Source organism: Lissotriton helveticus, chromosome 3_1, assembly GCF_964261635.1.
Source record: "Lissotriton helveticus chromosome 3_1, aLisHel1.1, whole genome shotgun sequence".
In the NCBI taxonomy this organism is placed as follows: domain Eukaryota; kingdom Metazoa; phylum Chordata; class Amphibia; order Caudata; family Salamandridae; genus Lissotriton; species Lissotriton helveticus.
The window spans coordinates 1,055,791,180-1,055,806,847 of record NC_136061.1 but is presented as its reverse complement, the minus strand read 5'-3'; the positions used below and the strand labels follow the sequence as shown (position 1 = coordinate 1,055,806,847).

General features: G+C 47.1%; 1 protein-coding gene across 1 annotated transcript in view; it reads right to left on the bottom strand.

The window, feature by feature from the left end:
• Positions 1 to 15,668, bottom strand: part of STK39 (serine/threonine kinase 39) — a 1,578,058-nt gene that overhangs the window by 1,055,907 nt on the left and 506,483 nt on the right. Inside the window, exon 4 of the mRNA XM_078681624.1 lies at positions 6,403 to 6,544. Within this exon, the coding sequence (XP_078537750.1) occupies positions 6,403 to 6,544 (142 nt within the window). The remainder of the gene's footprint in view (positions 1 to 6,402; positions 6,545 to 15,668) is intronic.

Genomic DNA, 15,668 nt, shown 5'->3' with positions numbered 1-15,668 from the left:
TAAGAGTTTTTCACTACCAGGGCATGTAAAGCTTAAAAGTGAATGTCCAACTGTGTAAATACACTGTACCCTTCCCTGTGGGTTGTCCAGAGCCTTCCCCAGGGGTGACTTCTATGTATGAAAAAGGAAGGTTTGGGCCTGGCAAAAGGTTTATTTTGTCAGGTCGAAAAAGCAGTTTAAAACTGCACACACAGGCTGAAATGGCAGGCCTGAGACATGTTGATAGGGCTACTTAAGTGGGTGGCACAATACGTGCTGCAGGCCCACTTGTAGCATTGAATTTACAGGCCCTAGGTAGATGTAGTACAACTTTACTAGGGACTTATAAGTAAAATAAATGTGACAACTGGGGATAAGCCATTGTTACCAAACCAATCTCGCTGCAATGGGAAGGATATCTTTAAGATCTTCTCTAGATTAATGGACCCAAAAACTATGGCCCGCCTCTTGACACCAATCAGGTCCTATGCTCCAGACTTAGTAGCTTCTTTGAAGATAAGATCTCCAAAATTCAGGCAAATCTGAGAGATCTTAACAATCAGGTTCATGCTCCAGGACTGGGAGACATAGCGGGGTCTACAGCAGTAACAAAGCTGGCGCTTTTCCTACCATCCAAGATGGAGACGGTGAAGATGCGGTTTGCTAATTGCGGATTAGGGTCCCCTGATGAACTTTTTCCACCTCATACCTTGAAGACTATTGCAGATAATATTGCCCTCAATTACCAGGAGCTATTCTCTGTTTCGCTCCATTCAGGTGTCATACCAGACTCCTCCCCCTTATCAAAAAGACAATCGCGGACTCTAAAGTGCTAGCAAACGTCAGACTGGGCTCACTAACACCAACGCCCACCAAGAATCTAAAAAAAGTGGTGAACTGCCAGCTCACTACTATTCTGGCGGAAAATAAGCTGTTACGCCTGTCCCAATCCAGATTCAGAGCATGACACAGCACATAGACGGCCCTATTAGAGGTCTCTGAATCCAATAATACCGGCCTTGATTCAAGACTCAATGTAGCTCTAGTGCTGCTAAACTTGTCAGCAGCATTTGACACAGTGGATCACAGCATATAGTTTGGAACAACTGGGGGTAATGGATCAGCCTTGGGCTGGCTGAGCTACTTTCTGGAGAATCGAGAGCAGGTAGTATGGATGAAGCCCTTTTACTTCAGGGTTAAATCTTTGAAATGGGGGGGGGTCCCTCATATATATATGACCCATTGGCATTTCTGGTCGAATCCTTTGGCATTAGGGTCATATCATATGCCGACAATATCCACTCCTGCGCACATATGAGGGAAACTCAGCAAGGGCAAAAGAAACATTCACACTGCATGAAGGCACTATTCGGCTGGCTCAGGGCCAACAAATTACAAGGCAACCCAGAAAGAAACAGAGATCTTACTGTTTGGGTTGAACCCTCTCCAAGGATGGTCCAGAGCCTGACCCAACAATGTCCCCCCTCCACCCTTCCTACGCCGGAGGCTAGAAATCTGGGTGTTGTGTTTGATTCACAACTCTCCCTTAGTGCCCAGGTATCAGAGGTAGTAAAATCACGCTTTTGGATTCTGCGCATGCTCAGGAAATTCCTGAACTTTCTTCCCCGTTAATCTCAGGTCCCAGTGGCCAGGGAACTGATCCTGTTTTGGCTGGACTACGTCAATATTCGGTACCCAGGTCTACCAGATTACTTAGTTCAGCATCTGCGAAAGGTACAGAACATGGCCATCCACCTACTCTTCAGTATCTCACTTCTGAGAGAAACTACACTGGCTCCCGGTTCATAAGTGCATAATGTTTAAAACCCTGACACTGACCCACCAAACCCTCCACAACAATGGTCCCTACTACTTGAATGAGAGGATCAAGGAGTACAGACCAGGGAGGTTGCTGTGCTCTCATAACGCTTGTTAGCAGTCTCCTTTTAAAAAAACAATTGCGAGGGGGCTCCTCCGTCATGGTAATTGCAGCTAGAATACGGAATCAGATGCCTGGCCATCTGAGATCAATCACTAAAGAAGCAACTTTCAAAAAGCGCTGAAAACGTATTTGTTCAAACTTTAGGGATGCTGCCACCTCTTTACCTGTTCTTGATGCTTAGTGCTGGGACACTCAACATGTATCTAAGTGCTGTATAAAAGTCATTTATTCAATCATCTATTCATTAATTCATTCATACCATGTTTTAAGGAGTGATCACATGCACTTTAGCACTGGTTAGCAGTGATAACGTGCACAGAGTCCTAAGGCCAACAAAAGAGAGATCAGCAAAAATGGAAGGGGGAAGACAAAAGGTTTCGAGGAAGATCACCCTAAGTCTAACAATACATTGAATTGATTTTGTTTGTTTGTCCAAAAAATAAACCTGAAAGTATTTTATTTCACCCAACATATGAATCAGTCTAAACATATTGATTTTTTTCAGCATGGCACATAATTAACGATTTAACTAATTGTTACCAGAGGTTTTATTAAGCAAACATTATTTTAGGTGTGTTACATTCAAGTGTATTGTAAAGTAATACAAATTCAAAGGTTTTAGTTGGACGGCGAGCACTGCACCTGCATATATGCTAATTTGTAGTCGGTATCTTCATTTATATGTGCATGCCAAAGCATTCTGGCTTCAACACCTCATATGGGGAAGAAAGCGCTAAATAAATGCAACCCCTCCCTCTTCTATTCCTACACTATCCTTTTCAATCCAAATAACATACTAACATATCCACCGCTCAAATAATGTCATATATCCCTGTAGTTACACCACTAATCATTTTTGGATTCTGGAGTAGCATGCTACTCGCCGAAAAAGGCTGTCGAAGCTTCGTATGGGGTAGTAAGCGCTATATAAATGCAATTACAATTACAATCTATATGCAGGCGAGAAGGTTCAATGTGGGAAATCCTCGCTGTTTGAATCTGCTGTGCCCAGCACGACTCGAGTTTGAATCCTAGCGAAAAAATCACATGTTCGCATCCATCAGAGGAGGATGTAATCACTGCCATTAAACTGAGTAATAGTAACATCTTCCAATTACAAAGCATACAGACGGCAGAAGTTGGGTATTAAATACTACATGAAAAGAGAGTTACTCGGCAACTCTGGGCATTAGCTTGCCTCATCTTCACTAACGGCCCCACCAGACCGCCGGGGATGCCTGGTCTCACCCTGGAGATACCCATTAAGGGACCATCTCTCAGGGAAGCCAGGAAGGGTTTCGCAGCGGTCGAAGCGCCTTGGGACCCTACGGGTAAGTAGTGCGCTATATAAATGCCTATACATACATACATACATTATTATACACATAGTAAAAGTAGCAAATATGAACTTGTGACTCACCATATTTCAATCAGTTATTCCGTGGAAAGTATTAACATCATGTCATTACTGAATGTGCTATACCTGGTTACATACCTTAATGTTTGACCATACTAAAGTTACTTTAAGGGTCAACATAAACTTTATGCTAAGAAATGTAATTGCATTGAATGGCCTGCCTTCCTACTGCTATAATAGGATATGTGCCTAGCACCTGTGGCCATTTATATGATATACTCAGGGATTTCGCATGCACAGTTTGCAGTATCCATCAAAATAATTAAAATAGGATTTTACTGATCTCCGTTCATTGCTTAAGTTAAGACTGTGACTTTAAACATAAATATACATGTTGCACTGCTGAGTGCTAAATACGCTTAAAAAACATATATTGTGAAAATTGCTGCCAATATGTTTATTGCTTGCTATAACAGTATTGAGATTTAATAAAGCTACAACGAGGTTTTTCAAGTCAATTCTTCCTACTTCGTCAGCCTCTGAAGGTCAAATGCTAGGGAGATTTAGACCACACCCAGCGGAACAGAGGCTCCAGAACCCGTCGTGGACCTGGCTCCACTAACCCTACTGGGGTTATCAGCTGCTGTGACAGACCATTTCTGGTGAAAGTGTTGCCAATGGTACAGCTGGAGTACTTTCGTGATAAATGAGTGGCAGGTGGGTCGCCATTTTATGGTGGCCTACTGGGCATTACTTTCAGTTCCTCCAAAACATATCAAGTAAGTGGGGGGGTTTGTTTCTGAGAAACAAAATATTAAAGCCGGCGTCACTCCTGGAGTCATCTACTCTCTGCAAATGGAGATCATTGTTCATGTTCCCCATGGGTGCACCACGAAGGATAATCTCCATCCATACATTCACCCCAAATAAACTGGGCAAGCCAATGCATGAAAGGTGGTGGCCCCTTGGCCAATAACTAACAGCCAGCTTCACCAGTGGTGCCTCCATCAGTGGTCAGTCAGTGATCTCCAGCTGCAAGAGGCTGAGTGTAGGCTACCTGGCGGACTATCTAGGGGGTACCTCTTGGCTGATCACAGCCTTTCCCGCTGTTCCTACAATCAACATTATCAAGAGCCAGAACTCTGGTCCCCAATGTACCTGCCTGATGAGCTGGCTCATAAAATCCTGTGCAGGCTTGTGCAGGTACAAGCGCAACCTGAAATCTGCCTGACCCCCTTCTAGAGGACGAGGGAGTGCGCAACGCTCCCCCTTTCGGCCCACAGCCTGCCCTGCATTCTCACCTGCACTCCACACCTGACCCACAACAGCCTCCACTTCCCTTTACCCTCTGCCTGCCCTTGTGGATTTTAACCCGGCAATTCCAGGTCTGTATGGTGATTCCGGAAATAAAAACTTCTAGTTTCATGGTTCAGGGGGGGTGCAGTTCCGGGTCGGAATCTGTGATTCTTGGGCCAGTAATTCCAGCATCCATCAGGGGCAGCTCTAGGCTCATGGCGGGCCTGGGCAGGGAGCGTAGGTAGGGGGCCCCGGAAGTGGGAGTCCGGGCGGGGCGGAGCCCCCCAGTGCTCAGGAACTAGGAGGAAAGCAGGCGCGGAGGCCAGTGAAGAGGGGGTGTACCGGGGTCAGGGTGTTTGGAAGTGGAACAGAGCCGGAAGTCGCCAAATCCCTGCCAGGGGCCGCCACCCAAATATGTATCCATCCTCAGAGGATTATTATATTAAGGATATATATTGGCGTGGAGCCCCTGGGGTTTGGTGGCCCTGAGCAGGTGCACAGCTTGCACATGCCTAAGGCAGCCTCTGCATCCATACACTGCGCAGGTCATAACCAGGGCCTGGCCCTTTGTGAGATGGAGGAACAACAACAGGGCTCCTGCTTTACCAACTAGGGGGTCGATTCCGATCCGGTAAAATCCCCGTCCGTACGAATCGTATCCGGAGCCGTTTCCGTACGACTTGTACGTACGCCGTACGACCAGACGATTCCGATCCCGATCGGCCGACCGGGACGCGATTCGTACGGTACACGTCGATTTGTACGGAGAAGCGCACGATCACCTACACACCGTACGGCGCGTACCCCCATGATCGCAGGGGTACGCCACGTACCCCTGTGATCATGCGGGGTACGTGCCGTACACCCAGCGTACATGGGGGTACGTGCCGTACACCCGGGGGGGCCGTTCCGTACCTGTTTCGGGGCGAACTCTGACTGTACGACAGTTTCCAGCTACCGTAGAAAAAGGGTCGTACGGAGCGTACACAACACGGATCGTTCTTGCCGGGTCGTAAAAAGCAGCCGCGAAACGTATGAACGTCGCGTACAGCGACTTCCGAGGGCGATTCGTACGGGAATTTCATTCGTACGGTCCCTGGTACGATTCGTACGGATAGCTGCATCGGGTGTGGATCGTACTACGTCGTTCGTACGGAGACGGTTACGGGTACGATTCGTACGGAAAAAAATGCTCCGTACGACGATTCGGAGCGCTTTTTACCGGATCGGAATCGACCCCTAAGTGTGTTTCAAACCTTTGACATACAGGCTATATGATCAGGGTTCATATTAATCCAAAATAATGAGGTATTTTAAAGGCACACATAGCAAATGCATTTGGACAACCGCTGCTTTTATATTCAGAAAAACTTTCCGAATGAATGAACAGTGATCTGGGTTTTGCTTCATTAGCTACATGAGCAGAAATTACGTCAAACATCACAATACGCATTGTTACAGTTTTTAAGGCTCAGATTCGCCGCATTACATAAACTCTCCTGTGTAGTGTTATTTTTTGCACCCAGTGATCATGTGCCACACGGCCCCTGTTTCACCCATTTGAACGTGTTGTACCGTTTATTTGTGTGTGTTAGAGAAATATCTCATAACAGTAGAAATTCGTGTTTCTGATGGTAAAATGTGAACATTGATTGTTGCTGCTGCACTCGTGAACACAAAACAAATTGTGAAAAACAACCCACTTGCAAATGTGTGAAATGGTGCTAAATAGGGTGTCGCCGCACATTAGCACAGACCATAAATAGCAACACCACCCTGACCGTTTATAAACCCGTCCCCCAAGGAAACCCTGCAGTAACACACAAACCTGTGAATCTGTCCATTCCGGTGCAGGTAATCTAACCCTTCCAGGACCTCTTTCAGGATAGTCGCGATTGAGGGTTCGTCGAGCACCCCGTTTTTGTGTTCTCCTTTGTTCACGACGTGCTTTATGATATCCAGCATTGAACCTAAAATGAAAATGTGGATTAAACATCAGCAGGCCTTTACACTCAGATTGCATGACAGACATTTTACCCTTAGAACTGCTGCGCTTTCCTCTCCTGGCGAGTCAGTAGCGCAATACTTAAACTGCTCTTAAAAGTTCAAAACGTAAAAGGTGAGTACGTCATAAAGCAAGCCTGAGGGCACTTTTAAAATGTTGGTCCTTGAAATATGTGCAGTTGTCGCTCTAGAATTTGGGACAACGCAGTAATATATTGGCCTCCGACCACCGGGTAGTGTCCACGATTATTATGGTCCCACATGGCATTTCGGAAAAAATAATTCACATAAACGTTGTGCACGACTTCTATAGGAAGAAGCCCCTCACAATGATTATCCACTGCTCTGATGTCATAGATTTGAGGCACTTGGCCCCGAACCCCGTGAACAAAGTTGCGGTGATTTTGGCCTCCAGAGGCCTGAAGAAGGTGAAGGAAAACGGTTTTGCTCTTGGACTGTCAACCGCCACGTGTCTCTACACCACAGCTTTCCAAACTTTTCATGTTGGTGACACACCTTTTTGTGAAAATAAAATCAGGGACACGGTAACGTGAGGAAGCACAGCGAGCGAGCCCGAACCACCTATGGTGGGTTCGGGCCCCACATACACATAACCCCACCCCACACACACCCCACACACAACCCCACACACAACCCCCCACAGACACACCACCCCACACACACCCCCCACACAACCCCCACACATAACCCCACACACCCCACACACACCCACCCACACACCACCACACCCCACCCACACACACCCCACACAACCCCCCCCACACAACCCCACACACAACCCCCCACAGACACACCACCCCACACACACACCCCACAAACCCCCCCACACACAACCCCACACACACCCCACACACACACCCAACCACACACCCCACACACACACCACAGACCCCCTCACACCCCCCACACACCCCCACACCCACCCCACACAACCCCCCACACACACCCCACACACAACCCAACACACACCACCCCACAGACACACCACCCCACACACACACACCACACAACCCCCCACACACCCACCCACACACCCACACACACCCCACACACACACCCCACTCAACCCCCCCACACACCCCACACACAACCCAACACACACCACCCCACAGACACACCACCCCACACACACCCACACACACAACCCCACACACACCCCACACCCCTCACACACACCCCCCACACACACACCCACACACACAACCCCCCACACCCCCCACACACCCCCCACACACACACACCCCCACACACACACACACACACCCCACACACACACACACATCCCCCCCACACACAACCAAACACACACCCCCCACACACACACACCGGGGACGGTTTGTTACTGGGGGCCGGGTTTGCAGCTGTGCTGCAATATTGCCCCCCAGGTTACAAAAGCAGCATACAAGTGTTTCCAGCCTGCCAGGGCAGGCAGTGCTTCCCCAGAGGCCAGGCATCCAGCCAGCCCAAAATATGAATTTTTGTGACCTTGATGCTAGTTGACCCTTGCCCTCTAGATGGCAGAACGAGCAAATAAATCAGCGTTACGCATTTTGTTGCAAAGGAACTAAACAAGGGCCAGATTTACAAAGCCATTTTGCCTTTGCCAACTCTGCGACCTACAAAATCAAAGGGTTTGTTTTGCAGAACGGCTTTTAGCCATCAACTTACCCCTTTTTGAGAATCAGTAAAGCCGTTTCTAATTGCACTGTGCGTTTACGGACTCATACCTATACTGCCAATTGCAACGAGGTTTATCAATAGTTTGTGAGCACAATCGTAGTTGCAATTCCATTAAAAAGTTACTAACTCCTTAAAGGAGGTGGGCTCCCAATTAACCTAAAGTCTCTGAATGTATGGTCGCAGGTCCCCTCACCACTACTAGGGCTGCCACTTGTCTCACGGATAAATACCAGACATATGTTTCTTTTTTTTAAGATTCTGCAAAGGTGAGGAGACGATACCTGGACTTAACTTCATATAAAATCGTCTGTGTTCATTTTCACATGGCCTTTTTGTTTTTTTGTTTAATTTAATGATCAGTCAGGAATCACCAAGGCAGCTGTAGAGCACTTTTTAAAGAGCTTTCTTTATATAGTTACTGTTTTATGTGGCAAATACTGGCTTTGTGTGATTTTATGAATCCATGTATTGGCTGGGACATTAAAATACTGCTCATGCTAATAAAAAAATGCTAAGTAGCAAGTGCAACCCAAGTGGGGGCCGAATCTCCCCCCCCCATTGGCATCACAGGGCTTTAGCCCCCATTCAATTCCCCCCCCCGGTCGTGTGTGCACAGCCGCACCCGAGCAATTCACAGGTCGTTAAGGACCTCGTGCATGTTAATGGGGCTTTGTTGTTGTTTCACCCCTTCTAAGAGCCCCTGCAGCCCCACTCCGCCGATTGCCGGCAGAAGTCATCTCATCCCGCGACACTCCAACAGCTGGGGCGCGACACAGTAATGTTTCGCGCCACACAGTTTGTAAAGCTGTGCTCTACACAGATCCTCACTTCCAGGGATATTGGGTGGTAAACACAAGCAGCGTTCACAGAGAAGCTGGCAGTACAATAGCGTTCTCTGAGTGAGTGCGGAGAGCGCAGCTTTGAGTTAGGGCTGGAGAGGGGTATCGGTTGGATGCTAGGTATGTTTTTATACCGAGTGGGGCAGGGCGGTAGCGTCCCCCTTTGAATGCTGGGAGCGTGGCATGATGTTAGGGAGGGAGGGTTTTCCTCAGGGTGATGGAGGGAGGGTGGAAGGATTCTAAGTATGTTTTTAGGAATGGACCAGAAGGGAAGTATTCACATGAGGCTCAAAGAGTGAGTGACAGGATGCCAGGTATTTTAAGGGGACTGGGGTGGATGAGGCTATGTTGTGTATGGTTCCGCCTTGACCGAAATAGCTCCGCATTCCTCATCTGAGCAGGTGAGTAGAATGTTTGGGATTTTATAAAACGGCAGATGGATGGTTGTCAATAATGTCAAGTGTACCACGGGCTCAAACTGCCAGCACAAAAAACTTGAGGGTCGTTCTTGTCCATTCCGCATCACTTGGAACCCCTCACTGGATTACTGACTTCTACTCATCTATAATTCCTTATGTTTATTCAGCATAGAAAACAGGACCCTAAGGGGTTAAACATAATCACACCCTTCGTCCTGCTGCTTCCTCCCACAACTGTCACAGACAGCCCTTCTGTTAAGTCTATAGTACCATTAAATGAAAATAGGAAGAAATTAAACGTAATGATAATAATCTGCATTAAAGAAAATAGTATGAGTTTGAGGTGCCATTGACAAAAAGGTTGTGAGGTTTAGAGAAGGTTAAGGTGATGTAACCTTGACGCAAGAATGAGGTGAAGTGAGACAAAGGTGATGATGGGTGGTTTTGAGACGGTAAACAGTCAAAATATCGAGTAAAAAATATCGAATGGACATAATATTGAGTTTAAAATATAGAATGGACAAAATATTGAATGGACAGAATATAGACATCAAAAATATCGTTTTTAAGGTAAGTAATGTAATATCGAATGTTAAAAACATAGAAAGTTAAAATATCGAAGTATATAATATAGGTTATTAAAATGATCGAATTTTTAATAATATCAATTTTTATATAGTGTTTTTTATGTTATTATATGTGTGAAAAGTGTGTATTTATGTTATAATCAATTTAATTAATGATTTTTTTTTTATTTTAATTTTTGTGTAATTTAATTCTGTAGCGGGTTGTGGGTTTATAGGGGAATATGGTGGGAAGTAATTTAATTATAATTAATTAAATATGTAAATTTATATATTGGTATTCATTTTTAATTATTTGGTAATTAATTTATATTTGGTAATTAATTAAATTTTAATTGGCAATTAATTTTAATTAATTGATTAATTGCTAATTATGTTAATTTTACTAATTTAATTACTGTAGCGGGTTGTGAGTTTATAGGGGAATAGGGTGGGAAGTAATTTATTCATAATTAATTGAATAATTCAATGTATTTAATTGTATTTAATTTGAATTAATTGTTAATTCATTTTTAATTGTTAGTTAATTAATTGTTAATTTGAAATTAATTTGAATAGGTAACTAATAGTAATAATTAATTGTAATTTAATTGATTAATTATTATATTATATTAAATTGGTAATTACTTTTAATTAACTTTTTATAGATATTAATTTATATTTTTTTAAATTCCAATTCCAAAAATTCTTTATTTCGGCCACATGGGCCATAAAAGATGCAATAAAATACAGTACATAAATACACAGTAAAATGGAATGCATGTATTAGAGAATATTTACATATAAAAAGGCTAGAAGGTCTGCATGAGGTAAGGAAACACAGTGGCACCAGTTCAGGGGGACATTTTCTTCCTTATTAACCAAGCTGCCATTAGGAATTTTGATACCGCAAAGACAATATGTCCCAGGGTATTGGTTTTCATAACCCTGTATGCTTGTAGGTATTCCCGAAAACCCAGGTTTCGGCACAGCGGTGCAATCCAACGCTTCCTGGGATTTTGGTATGCGTGGCAAACAAACATTATGTGCAGATCATCTTCGTTCTTGGTTTTACAACAAGGACAGAATTTGTCACCCCCAGTGAGCCATTTGTGGGTAAATACTTTGGTGGGGAGTGTGCCAAACCTCCATTGCAGGAACAATTTCCTTGCCAAAAGAGGAAAAATAAAATCCATAAAAGGTTCAAAGAGGTAAGAATTTTTGGACTCCATAAAACGACTCGTCAGGGTGCCGGTACTATGAGCATTGTCCATGTCAGCCAGATTTTTGTTTTTGTACAGCTGGGCAAGAGTTTTGCGTGTGATCCTTTGACAACCCTGAACTGGATCATCCCAGAGGTCTGGCAAGTTCAAACTGGACAATTCTGATTTAATAAAAGCCAGCCAGGGGATTTTGTTACTGCCATTCAGCCTCAGTACATGGATAAGGTCCTGTCTATAGTGATACAGTTCCTCAGTGGACCATATCCGATGCCAGAACTTCACGGGTTTGGATAGAAGATCTTCAGCGATGGAGTGTAGGCCCAAATCCAATCTTAGGGGGAGGAGTGGCGTTCCCTGCGGGAGAGCAAGTAGGCGTCTCAAGAATGTATTTTCCACCGCTAACAATGCCTTCCCTGCTTTGTAACCCCACAGCTCGCTGCCATACATGGCTGCTGCCTTCGCTTGAGTTCTATAGGTTTCAAGGGCCGGGCTTACAGGCTTAAAGGTGGATTTATTTGCCACCTTCAGGAGTGCGCCCGCTAGCTGGGATAACTTCAGCCTTGATCTCGCTATCTGGCAGTCCCAGGCCAGGTTTTCTTGTAATGTTACCCCCAGATAGACAAAGGTCGAGACCCTCTCAAGACTAACTTCCCCCAGTTTTGGGTTGGGTCTGGTTCTGGCAGGGGGGTTGAAGATCATAAACTTAGTTTTTTCTGTGTTGACCTCCAACCCGTGTTGCCGACAGAAAAGGCCAAAACCATTTACAATCCTCTGGATCCCCATGGGGGATTTGGAAAGCAGGAGGGTGTCATCAGCAAACATGATTGCCGGAACCCTCCTGCCTGCCAAAACCGGGGCGTCATTGTCCTCGACAGTGTCAAGATGTTGAATGACACTGTTAATGAAGAGGCAGAAGAGGGTTGGCGCCAGGACACAGCCCTGTCTGACTCCTCTAAGGACAGGGAATTTGCCTGAGAGCTTACCATCCCTCCCACACCTTACTTGGGCATAGTTGTTCTCGTGGAGCCTGATGATAGTACTAAGAAGGTGTGGGGGCACTCCTAGCTTCTGCAAAACCTCCCAAAGTTTCCCTCTAGGGACTAGGTCAAAGGCTGACCTCAGATCCACGAAGACCATGTACAGTCTTCCACCCTCTATGGTGACAGTCTTCCAATATAGGAGAAGAAGGCGGAAGATCTGATCCATGGTCGACGTGTTCTTTCTGAAGCCAGCCTGAAGGGGAGTCATGATGTCATTTTCCTCCACCCAGTCCAGGAGGTGATTAAGGATGAGGCGCGCAAAGAGCTTTTGGGGGACATCTATTAGGCTAATGGGCCTGTAGTTGGCGGGGAGCAGAGTAGATCCCTTCTTGTGGATCGGAACAATCTCTGCCCCCAGCCACGACTTGGGGATTGACATACCTCCTAAGATGGCATTAAAAAGAATAAGGAGGTATGGGCCCCAGATGTCCAGATGGTGCCTAAACAAATCCCCAGGTAGCCTATCTAGGCCCGGCGCCTTCCCCGCTGATAGTTGCTTCAGGGCTGCCTCCACTTCCCCCAGGGATAGTTCCAATTCACGGTCCTGTATGCCACAAGGTGCATCCAGAGCTGTGACAGGACAAGGATTGGTATCTTGATAAAGTTCCCCGAAATGGGCCTCCCAAACCTCGGGGGCAATATTGGGTTCTACTGCATTTTTGAGTTCCCCTGTGCCATTATTAACAAGGGCCCAGAATTTACGGGAATCCCTAACTTTTAGGGCATCACAAAGATCATGCCAGTGGTTCCAGTCCCACTCGGTCCTGGCAGACGCCATCACTGTTTTATAGTGTTTCCTATGGGCACGCACCTTGGCCTTGTTTGACCCCTCTTTTATTGCAGCAATGAGCTCAGACTTTGCTGCCCTACAAGAGGAGGTATACCAGGTGGGAACATGGGTCTTTTTCTTTCTATTTGGCACCAGCGGGTGGAATACCTCAGCCAAATCTCTTACAAGACCCTGGTGGATATCACCCAGTTTCTCATTGTATTCCGGGGTTCTTGGTGCGTTTAGCAGTGCATCCACCTCCATAAACCTTGGGATTGCCAACCCGTATAGTTTGCTAATGGCCTCTTCTGAGCTCACAAGTTTTCCCCACTTAACCCGTCGCCTGCTGGTTGTAAGAACCAGATCCCCCTCCTCTCCCCCTGAGTTTTCTATCACTGTTCCCGCTACATGGGGAGGCCGCTGGATATTTAAACACAGGGCATTATGATCGCTATCTGACCTGTTTATTACCCTGAAATCGTGGACTTTAGGCCAGAGTGAGATATCCACCATGATGTAGTCTAGCCTCGACTCATGACCCCTCCTATTAAAAGTGCACACTGAGGGAGTATCGGAGATGGTGCGCCCATTACAAGCCCTCAGTGCGTAGTTCAGGGTAAGGGACATAAGTTGTATTACAAGGGGGGACCAGGCTTTAGGATATGGGGAGGACGAGGGTGGAACTCCCCAATGGTCATCTTCAGCCGTGAGGGCACCCTCCGACATGCCCTCAAGGGGTTCAAAGTGGCAGTTGAAGTCTCCTCCAAGCACCACCTTGAGGTCTCCCGGCAGCTGCCCCAAGAAGGAGGAGAGGTCGTTTAGGGTGGGGGATTCGACAGGCGCGGCAACCGGTCGAGAGTAGACATTCACAATGGCCCATGATGGTTTGCCAGGCCATGTGAGCCGAACACACTGGATGTCCTGCGAGGACGTAAGTACCTGTTCCGCCTGACATCCGGTGTGACTCGCAATCCAGATTGCCAGCCCGCCCGACGGCCTCCCCCTCCCCCCCCATTTGGCAGGAATCTCAAATACATCAAACCCATTCCTGATTACAGTGTCCCGCGCCCACGTTTCTTGAAGGAGGAGGATGTCGCTACTGGCCAGTAAATGGTCCCACTCCGGTGTGCCTTCCTTATTTGCAATACCCGCTACATTCCACGAAACAATTCTCAGGCCCTGGTCTGTGGGTAGAGCACCTTGACCTACAGTGGGGGATTGCATAGGGACGGTGGGTGGATAAATTCCTGGCACGATGGTAGGTGGACCAGCCAGCTCGTCCCCCCCGGGTTGCAGGATGTGGCCAGCCCCGGTGATGTGAGAAGTCCCCTGTAAGCCCAGACTGTCACCGCTGTTAGGTGGTCGGTCACTAGCGTTAACCTGCGGGGCGTATTCTATTACGGGGGCTACAGTCATTCCCACCCGACTTTGCGCTTTAACTTTAGCATTAACCTGGGAGCCAGGTTCAGCTGCAGGGGCTCTGCTCTCTCCCACCCCCCTGCGAACCTCATCTACCATCTTTCCCGAGCCAGACGAGGTGTCACTGATTTGTAGTCAGTCGACCTGGTCTAGGCAGGAGAATCTATTGTGATGAATAAAGTTTGCCTGGGCATGTGGAAGGTGGTGCCTTGGTCTGTAGCGTGAACCATCCACAGCAAAGCCCACTCTAGTCCACCCCTTCTCCCCCCTTGCCTCTGTGCTACTTGCATTTGGGTAGAAGTACGAGAGGGGGACTAATTCTATGTTGGACTTGTCAGGCCTAGCAAGCCAATTAGAAATGTAGTTGGCTACGTGGGGGCTTTTAAAACTTATGATGATACAATCCCCAGCCCTATTCTTTGGGGTGTGACCAATCCAGGGGATCCTCCTAGCCATCAGGACCTCGCCTTTCAGGTTAGGAGGCAGCGGCCTGTTGATGCTAAGCCAGCTTATCACCTTGTTGCGTAACGAGTCTTGGGGCTCCCTCATATCACCAGTTAACTCAGGTACTCCCACCATGATTACCGTGTAAGGGACCGCTTCTGGAGGCAGGTTGACCACCCTACGCCTATCACTTTGGGGAGCGGGACCATCAGTAGAGCCATTTGTAGGGATCACAGCTCCCCCAGTCTGTGGCGCTGGAAGTTGCTTTGATCTCCTTGGGGCCGGAACAGGGGGCCTGGGAGCCGAGGGCAACAAAGGGGGCGCCTGCAGAACAGGCGCACCGTCCGTGCCTAGCAGCACCGCATTAGCGCCCTGTGACGGTGTAACGGACCGCAGGCTATTCCCCAGGGAGGCCCGGGGGACTGGAGGGAGGTTAGTCACATTTCTGTCTGTCCCAGGGCTTTTCCTTAGATGACTGCTTTCCAGGGCCTTCAATCTGGACTCTATGGCGTCCAGTTTAGCTGCAATGGGGGTTAACAAGTTCCTCATAATATCAGTGAGTGTGTTAACTAATGAGTCAGTGCTAGTAGAAGTGGAAGTTGCCCCACCAAAAATAAAAGGGCCCGTGTGCAAGGGTAGGGAAGCAAGAGCTGGAGAGCCCGTGCGAATCGGC